Source organism: Halichoeres trimaculatus, unplaced genomic scaffold, assembly GCF_033239565.1.
Source record: "Halichoeres trimaculatus isolate MK-OKI-2021-1 unplaced genomic scaffold, fHalTri1.1 fHalTri1_scaffold_16, whole genome shotgun sequence".
Lineage (NCBI taxonomy): Eukaryota > Metazoa > Chordata > Actinopteri > Labriformes > Labridae > Halichoeres > Halichoeres trimaculatus.
In genome coordinates, this window is record NW_027437194.1 from 4,613,635 (window position 1) to 4,623,302 (window position 9,668).

Here is a 9,668-nt window from a genome sequence, read left to right on the forward strand (position 1 = left end):
ACCCCCTGAATTTTCAAAAAATGAGATATTGTATTTTTTCTGATATCCTAGAACGAGATTCGATGCCTCTGAAAATAGGTCATTGCCAGTTGGCCCCGAGATTTCGACCGTCGTGACGACACGAGGATCCTTTCTTTTTATTGGAGTAATCTGATAAAGCAGCTCCTCCTCTGTGATGTCAGTTAGTCACACAACCACCACTGAGGGATACACCCACCAAGAGCCGAGTATAAACGTATAAACTATACATGTCACAGTACTTTATTAGTGCTATCAATGCCTTACGGTGAAGTTATGGCAAACAGCAAACTCGCTCGGTCTGCTCCATTCAATATGGCGATTTTGTAAATACTGCCATGCTGCAAAAACTAGTCTGGCATAGTAAAAAGGAGAAACAAGCATGATATGTCCCCTTTAACATCATCAGAGTTTAAAGGTAGGGTCTGCTGGTTACTTGTTGGTAAACAAAACATTCAAGCTGGGCTCCTCCCCATTGGTTCAGTGCGAACGGCAGCCAAGCGGCAACCTCCAGTCTAAGAATATGAAACAATGAAGTGCAAAAATCTGCTGTTTCTCGAGTGTCCGCTTGAGGCTGGCTCCAGAAGTACAGGAAGTCACAAACACACCAAGCCAAAAAAGCAGTTTTCAAATCAGAAATTAACCTATTTACAGCCTGGTTCAAAAAACGTCTCCTGTCTGAGTTGCTAATTTTACTATCAGCACACACTGTACGGGGCGTTGAATTTTTTTCTAACAAGGTCACGTGACTGACAGGCGCCCTATAGCTGTACACCAAGTCCTTGCCACTTCCAATATGGCTGCAATAGCCAATGTGCTTCAATTTCCGTTTCAGAAACAGATGGGTGATGTCGGGGAGACTACGTCCAGTAATAATACAGCCTACGGTTTCTACATAGGAGAGACTTGCATGCTAGCACAAGCTAATTTGACGCATACCTGCTCACTTCACATTGCTTTTCGTCCTGAGCTGCTTTACAAGCTCCGAGAGCAGGTGAAAGTCGAGCCAAGCTTCACCCAAGCTTTATCTGTTTGGTGTTTCGTTTCACTTTGGTTGTGTTTTTCTTTCTCCATGCTACATCCGCTACCGTAGCTGCTCGGATTAGCTTCTTCCACTTGCCAATCGACATGCAAAGTTGCTTGTGCGCTAAGCATGCTGTGATTACCTGCTGTAACCACGCTTATTTTCAGCCAACAAATGTCCGGAAACAACCAAAACATCAACATACAGGCAGAGGAGGGGGTTTGAGGCACACACAGACACTGAAACACATGAATTGAGGCCGATAGGGGGCAACTGAGAAGGGTTATCCCTGTATAAGTCACAGTGGAACTGTGTTGATATGCACACAGAAGGTTTTGTCTTCATCTGAGGCGCAATCATTTGAGTGTGACACTGTGCCAGTTTGCGCCAGCCTTTCATAAGTGCTAAATATAGACGCAAAAACAGTGACCACTACCAGTTTCTGGTTTGATAAATCACTCTGCAAGCGTTAAATGATTAAATTTGGATCCTCTCCCAGATATGATGCTGACTAATCACACGTCTGTCAAAACATGAAGGAATTCTATCGAAATTCTATCATCCACGTCTCATATTTCTATCAAGGAAAAGTTATTTTGTGTTTTATTGCCCAGGCCTACTCCTAAAGTAGGAATCCTTTACTCTTGAGAAAAACAAACATCTTGGCTCAAATTGAGAATCCCAGCCTGCATCCTCCCCTCATGCTGCTGTCTGCGCAAGCACCTCAGAGACTGATTATTTTTAACCTGCTTCTTTTAGCGTTCTCTCCATTTTAATCATCTGTTTGCTTGTTTGTCCAGAAGGAGGAGACCTCGTGGAGAGTTTGGGTCATCTAAAAAACCCTTAGGAGTGATAAACACTGGGATTATCCAAACCAAAAAAAGCCTCAGCTCTCTCGTCTGGAACTGGAGACACGACTTCTCACATCGAAGCGGAAAACTCATTTTAGACGTCTTACCTAACAGAACACAAATTTATTTCAAAGCTATATCTATAAACCTCCTCTTGTAGCCTGGCTGACATCATTACCAGCTTACTCTTCAAACTGGCAGGTCAACTGATGTTTAAGTCTCCTTCTGTGATGCTTCATCATCCCTATGACCAGCTGAACTATCTGAAACCGCCACTACTACTAATCTCCTCTGACCAGCTACAAGATAGATCTGTGACAGGTTAGCATCTCATTAATGAGTTATCATGTGTGCGTGTGAAACAGGGTAACCCTGCTCTAACGCTATAAATACCAGCATGGAGGTGCCAACCAGTGTAAGGTAATCTAATGGAATCAGGAAGGGAGGTGAATTCGATTGGGATGCTTTTAAGGTGAGGCCGGAATAAAAGGTGAAACCCATTGTTGCAGATGATACTGGGTTTTAAAAACAAGCTGCGAGCTCGGCTACAGCTGTTTACATTTCAAGCTTTAAAAATGAATCTTTAATTCAAGATATCAGCTTAGTCTGAAGGATTCTAATATTATACATCAGCTCTGTGATTAAATACCAGTTATTAAACTCCTTTTTTGAAGTTGTCACTCGGCAAGCTGCCAATCTCTCTGCATTAAGAGAGGCCTGAAATGTTATTGGATTAGAGGAGCTTAGGGGTAATCATTTCCCACTGTTTAGGGGAATGCCATATGCTGAAAGTCAGAAGAGAAACGTCTCTCAGGCTGGAAAATGCTGCAGATGTAGACGAAGAGTAATAATTTCGTCTTCTTCAGCTTCATAAAGGAGAATCACATCCATAAATGCCTCTCAAGTTTCAGCTCCTCAAAGATCGTACTAAGCACTTTCAAAAAAGCAAAGGGTCCATAACGCCCTCCACTTAGCTGAGGGCTGATCCTGAGGACAAAGGGAGGTAATGTATAGGTTCTGTCCATCGTTTCTGATACCAGACCTGGAGGGGTTTAGGTGTCACAGAGCGGTCACGGGTTATAAGTAGAGTCTTTACTCTGCCGGCCTCATGGCATTGCCCTTCCCTACCTCTCATGCATAATAAAGTCTGTGTTATTAATAGCTGATGGCAGGTTTAAACTGCAAAGCGTTCACAGAAGCCAGATGGAGTTTCTGACTTCGAGGAATAAAATGTGGATCAATTAGCCGGCGCATAAATGTTTCAAACTTGGGGTAACTTTCATCCACAGCTATTGTTTGTAATTTTATACGTTAGAGACACACACGCAGGCATTGTCAGGCTGTGGGTGGGTTAGAGGAGATGTTGTGATGAGTTTGGTAACATGCGAAAGTAGGTACTAGATGCCTTTTCAAAATAAACAACCCAAAAAGGAAGAAAATTTGTTTTTGGTAGATTATTTCTCTTTTAAAAAATGAGGATGAGCTGGAGTATGACTATTTGGCAACTTTGTTTTTGTTTTTTGTTTTTTTAAATGAGTTGAATACATGAACCCAATGGCCTTATCCAATGCTTTGGTCCATTTCCAGCCATATGTTACAGAGCTTTGACCACATCAGATATGCATTTAATGCATCGCTTCTTAAAAAAGTCTGACCTGCCGATACCAATTTTTGTATTTTGTTTTTCATAACTGACAGCATATACCCTCAATGCTGCAATCTTATTTTATTGAAAATCATTGAACAATACCTGTGAAACAATAAAATCTTTATTTTTTAACTTAAACAACCAATAAAGTGTCCTGAGTTTTAGGTCTCAGAGCAAATAGCAAACATGGGCTGGCTGTCAGACCTTCCCGGAGGTATATAAGATTAGTTTCGTATGTAAGGATGGGACGATCTCCGATCCCCCAAAATTAAGGATATCGGCACCGATCGATTGAACAAAGAGTCACAGCTGCCTTGTATAAAAGCGTAGTGAGATGTTCTGGGGCAGAAATCCAATCCTCTTTTCTGCAGTTATGTGCAGACAAGACAGGATCCCCCGTTGTGACTTAACGATCAAGTTATGACCTTAGTCATGTAAACGTACTTACTGCCAGAATAGATTTTAAACTGATACTCAAGAGATGTTGTTTTCAGTTACAACTTTGATTAAAAAAAACACAAGACAAGCAAAAGAAGTTAGACATTTCTCTAGGAAAAGTTGGAATAGATAAAGTCTGTTTCCAGATTTTATCATTCTAACATCTGTCCTTTTCTTGCAGATCAGCATGGCTCCAATCTGCGTCACTATCTTGAACATTAATCTGAACTTTTGCTACTGAAGCTTTTCTTGTAATCTGCTTCCATCGACTTGATAATCAATTTCCTTTGTTCCTGCAGAATCTCTGCATAGATATTTTTTTTGCCGCTGGTAAATATGACGTTTCTGTGTTGGCGTGCAAAAATAAGTGTTCCAAACACAAATCTACCATTTTCTGAAAATACAGCTCTGTGATTCACATTTTGTCAGAGAGCTGCCTCCAATAAAGCTTTGATGACAGTGAACAGAAACACACAAGGGGAGTATTACATAATCTAGTCTGAAGCCACATTAGGAGAGAAACACTTTTCCTGGCGGATGTAGTTATTGATTGATTTAAAACCACATTAAAGCAATGTTCATGGGTTAGAGTGGTAACTGGCTCTTGAAAGTGGATTTATGTTTTTCTTCAGACAGAAACTCTGATTTATTTCACTGCAACTGTAAGAGTTTGTTATTTTTTTATGGTTACTTATTCTAAAACATGAGGATCATACCCAGGCCTGTCACGATAATCAATAAATCGATCAACCGAACGATAAATAAAAATGTCCTCGGTAAGTTTGCCAGCCTCGAACATCCATGTTTGTTTTCCTCCTCTCTTTCGACCAAAGAGGCTGAATGAGAAGATGGCTCACTACGTCTATCTTTCCTAACATCAGGGTGCATAGGTTCTATAGCGGATTTAGCGGATTTATAGCGGAGTGAGCATCTGTCAAAAATGCAATCTTCGGGGTGAAGACGGGGCTGCTTGCGCGTACACACGGAGAGAGCTGAAGCGAGCGTCCTGAGGGGTAAGGAGGAAACACACGCTAATATGAGTGATGGCACGAAAGATACGGTTCTTAAGCCGCCTGCCACAGTCCCAGTGTGGGAATATTTTGTTTTTTATCAGAATGGACAAAGTGTGAGCTCATGAACACCAACGAGCTGATATGTCGCATTTGTTTGAAAATAGTGGCGATGAAGAAGAATAAGAAGAAGGGGAGGTGCAGTGGAGCCTTGTTCTTTGACAATCTGCTCTTACTGAGGCTTTTGGTCGGCAAAGTAAATAGAAATAATAGCTCCAAATGGGGGTGCTCAAAGACAGCTACATTGCCAAAGAAATGCAGCCCTTCAATACGGTTGAAAGCCAGAAATGTTAAAAATGTTTGACAGACAGTACGGATTGACTGGGAAAAAGTACATGTTACAAACAATTCAGGAACTGTGTAAACTCCCTTTATTTAGGCTATACTTTTATTGCTGTTTTTTTTTTGGAGTTTTCTTTAGAGACAGGGTCTATGTTTTATTGTTTTTGATTAGTATTAATTATTTTCATTAACATGTATTTTTTTCTAAAAGAGTCCATTTCATTTTCATTGTATTTTTTTTCTCTTTCTTGTTTGTTAAATTTATTATATTTTTTGTTTAATTTATTTTATTTAAAAGATCCTGACCTTTTAATTACAGTTAAATACTCTTAAGAAATTAAAGTTTCTTGCTTTTGATATGGTGTACTCACTTTATTATCCCATTTATCATAATTACATCAATGAAAAAAATGAAAAAAAAAAATCAAAATAATATTGACAATAATATCGTTTATCTGCAATAATATTTTGGAAAATTATCGTCTAGCAAAATTTGTCATAGTGACCAAGGTTATAATAGTTAACTAAAACGAAAACTAAAATTTAAAATAAATTGCAGTTAACTCAAACTAATAAAAACTAGAAAAGTAAACAAAAACTGTATCTTGTGTTCACAAAAGTTTAATTGTTACAGAGTCCAAGTTTTTATTGTATTTGAGTCTGCCTTTAATGTTAGAGACCACGTTTTTATTTATTGAAGCTCATATTATATTGTTTTATTTATAATTTATGTTTACATTATTTTTATGTAATTTATGTCAACATCATTTTTTATAATTTATGCTTATATCTTTTATACTAATTTTATATCATTTTCCTGTGTTTAAGGCAGCAGCCAACATTTCAGTATCAGCATTGACTGAGCAGTGAGCACTATGTTAGACTTCAAAATAAACAGTATGACAAAATACTTAACTCTGACCTTTTTGAATCCTGTACCTGGCTAATAAGGTATGAAAAAACTGAAACTAAACTAAAACTAAGCCTTGTTGCAAAAATCAAAACTAAATAAAAACTAGAATGCCTGCTCTAAAACTAATTAATACTAAACTGTAATGGAAAATAAAATGTCAAAACTAACTAAAACTAAACTATAATGACAAATCCAAAACTATTATAACCTTGATCGTGACAGGCCTAATCATACCATGAAGAGCTATGCTGCATTTCAGGTTCTCATGCATGTATATTCGTGACAATCGCCTAAGCTGGTTGTCATCTTAGTGATAAACTGATGCTCTAATGAGCTGATGTCAGGGATGATCTCTGGATGAAGCCCCCCACCACAGCAGCTTACTGCATTTCTACAACACAAAGAGTGAAGACAGGGGAAATGTGCTGTATACCTCTTTCCATTTCAGCTGCTTGATGCTGATCTTCATCGCCTCCAATGATGTTTTGGCTTTGGCCGTGTCCACCGTCACTGGTCTTCTCTTCTTTGAAAGTTTCATCGCCTCCTCCCGCCTCTCCTCTTGGTTGTTCTTGGATGGATGGATGGTCACATAGTTCCCGTTATTCTCAGACTTTCCCTGCAGGCTCTTCCCACTCCCTTTGAGTTGAAGCGTCCTCTCCTGGCTCTGTCTATTCAAGTTCTTCCCTGCTGGGGCAGAAACCACAGACCCTTGCAGTGACAGATCCGAGATGCTTTTGCCGCTGGAGATCTTGTCATCTTTCCTGCGACTTTTCCCTCTTTGTTTGGAAGTGATGGAGGCGTTGGACACATCACTGGTACTGATAGTGATGCTGGGAGGGTCAGCAGAGGGGGAAGATGCAGGAACCTGCTCCTCATTGTCCGCACCCTCCTTCTCTCCAGGCTCTCCTAATGATTTCATCTGCTCAAGCTGCACTTTTACATAGTTATCACTCATTATGCAATATGCTATAACTGTACCACACAGTGCAATAATATGACACCGGTATGCTAACCTTGTTGTGATATAATGTGGTACGCATTGCTAGCTTGAATAGCTAATTAAATTGTAAAAGCCATCTGCTCTTATGAGGTTTTTCCTCATATGTAGTGAGTCAGCAGGCTGTAGTTAACACTAGCAGCCTTTAACTTAACTCAGCCAGCAAATAGTTAAACGAGTACTGCCGGATAATGTCAATTACCAGCTGTCATACGAACTTCAAAGAGCTAGCTGCATTTACTGAACCTAGCGGCTACACGAGCTAACAAGCTAAACGAAAAACCTGCTGTTAGCATGTCAAACTTCATAAAGCTTACACCTCACTGAACGCATGGCAGACTTTACCTCCCCGGTACCGTTATCTAGCTCTCTGGAAGCCGCTAGCCTCGTCATGATAAACCCGCACGGTGCTCTGCTTTCAGTGACGGTCCTTGTGTTGTTAAGCCGCAGTAGCCCGGCAGCCGAGAGCTAGACCAGCCCAATGCCCAGCCTCCATCTGCTTCTATCACAGCTGATGATGCTTTCAGGTAACCTCGTAATTCTCGGCATCATCACTAAAGAGCAACTCGGCGCAATCAGCTGAACAAAATACACCAAATTGAGTCAGTGCTGTTAAAAAATAAATAAGTCAACAAACCATAAGACCTTAAATACGCTCGCTGGTGTCTCTTTTCAACTAAAAATACGTTCCTATGGAGGTGACTAAACAAATATCAAGTAAAAATAAAACAACAATATCAAAAGACATTTAAAGAAACTCGAGTTATGTGTGCGTGTCTTTATTTTGTTATTATTGTAGGTTTTCAGCTATGAATGTTATGGCCTAAGGCTTTTAAAACTTACTTCTGCCATTTTCATCACTTGGAAGCATTTTTACCGACGGTACCTGAAGGCAGCAAGGAGCCTTTGAGTGGCAGCGTCATGGTATGGCACCCTGTTGGAGCAAAACTTTCCACATATATCCAAAACAAACTCATGGGGCTGGGACGACCAAGGTACGTTTTATCCAAATACAACCCTGCTATATAACCACCCTTTTTTTTAAAATCAAATATACCAGTAACCAGATTATATTTTTTTCGGTACTTTAACAGATTACAGTTAGGGGAAATCAGTGGTGAACTGTGGCCCGAGCCACTGGGCCTTCAGTAGGACCATGGGACCACACATGGCAATAAACAATCAAACAAAGAAATAAAAACAATAACCAGAATCACGTGACATGGAAGTTCAGTATATTGATTTTTTTGCGGGATTACAAATTTATCATGTGCCTGAACACTGCAATACCTAACACAACTTCAAACAATTAAAAAATTAAGATATAAAATTGAAAAAAATCAACTTAAGATCAATCACTATGCTCACAATGGGCCTTATTCACGAACAGTGCGTACGCACAAATTTGTGCTTAAATCGTGCGTACCTTTAGTGATATACTGTACACTCTCCCAGTGTCTCTGCCTCATCCTCCTTGCAATAATGTTCTCCATCTTTTTTGGTCACGTTAAAAATAAAGACTGAAACAGAGGAATATGGGAAATAACAGGTACATCCAGAGTAACATACATTTATTTTCTCTCTTTTTTCTCCGTCTTTTTTTCTTTGAATTTAATGAAATGAGAGAAGCCAGATATATACTCAGTACCAGATGTAAAGGGTGTTTATTGTTGACTTGTAAGATGTGCATCAAACTTCCAGCTGCCGTCAGGTTAAGTTTCCATTATGACAAACGGCTTTAATCTGACATCAGATGTGACGGGACAGTTAATAGATTCAAATATACATGCTGGTTCAGACAGTTATATTAAATAGTGATTGCTGTGATTGTTTATTGCATTAAAATGTGCCTGACACTTTGGAAACCTGCCTCTGAGGCATGCGCACATGTGCGCTTGTCACCAAATTACAGCTGCGGAGGGTGCGCTCTTCACGTTCTGCCAACTAGATCTTCTCTTTTCTCCTCACTCACTCACAGCTACAGTTAGGCGCTTATCCATTAAGTATTCCCGAATCCCAGGAAGATGACAGGAAATGATCCCGCCCACAACTTAACAAAATATGATTGGCTAAGACAGCTGTCATTGTCAAATTGTGTCCACATTTGCTTGAGTTACACAGGCATTCGTTGCAGTTACTGAAGGCCCTGCCTGCCAGAAGGTGTCGCTGATTTACCCAGATACCATCAAATGGAAAATTGTGATTGGTCCATATTCCATTTAGCTATATTAACCGATTGTTTGCCAGGACAAGTTTATAAAAATAATATAAAACTCTTTGATATGATTTCAGTGAGTAAAATAAATAAACAAAAACAAAATTAAACAAAATGACATAATTATTTAGGAGTAAAAAAATTATTTCAATAATTTTTATTAAGCCTTCACTGAATACCTTGAAGGCCCAGAGGGTTCCCCTCTGGAGGAA

General features: G+C 39.6%; 1 protein-coding gene across 1 annotated transcript in view; it reads right to left on the reverse strand.

The window, feature by feature from the left end:
- Positions 1-7,723, reverse strand: part of ttll11 (tubulin tyrosine ligase-like family, member 11) — a 28,726-nt gene extending 21,003 nt beyond the window's left edge. Inside the window, exon 1 of the mRNA XM_074690997.1 lies at positions 6,678-7,723. Within this exon, the coding sequence (XP_074547098.1) occupies positions 6,678-7,199 (522 nt within the window). The 5' untranslated portion in view covers positions 7,200-7,723. The remainder of the gene's footprint in view (positions 1-6,677) is intronic.
- Positions 7,724-9,668: the final 1,945 nt, after the last annotated feature.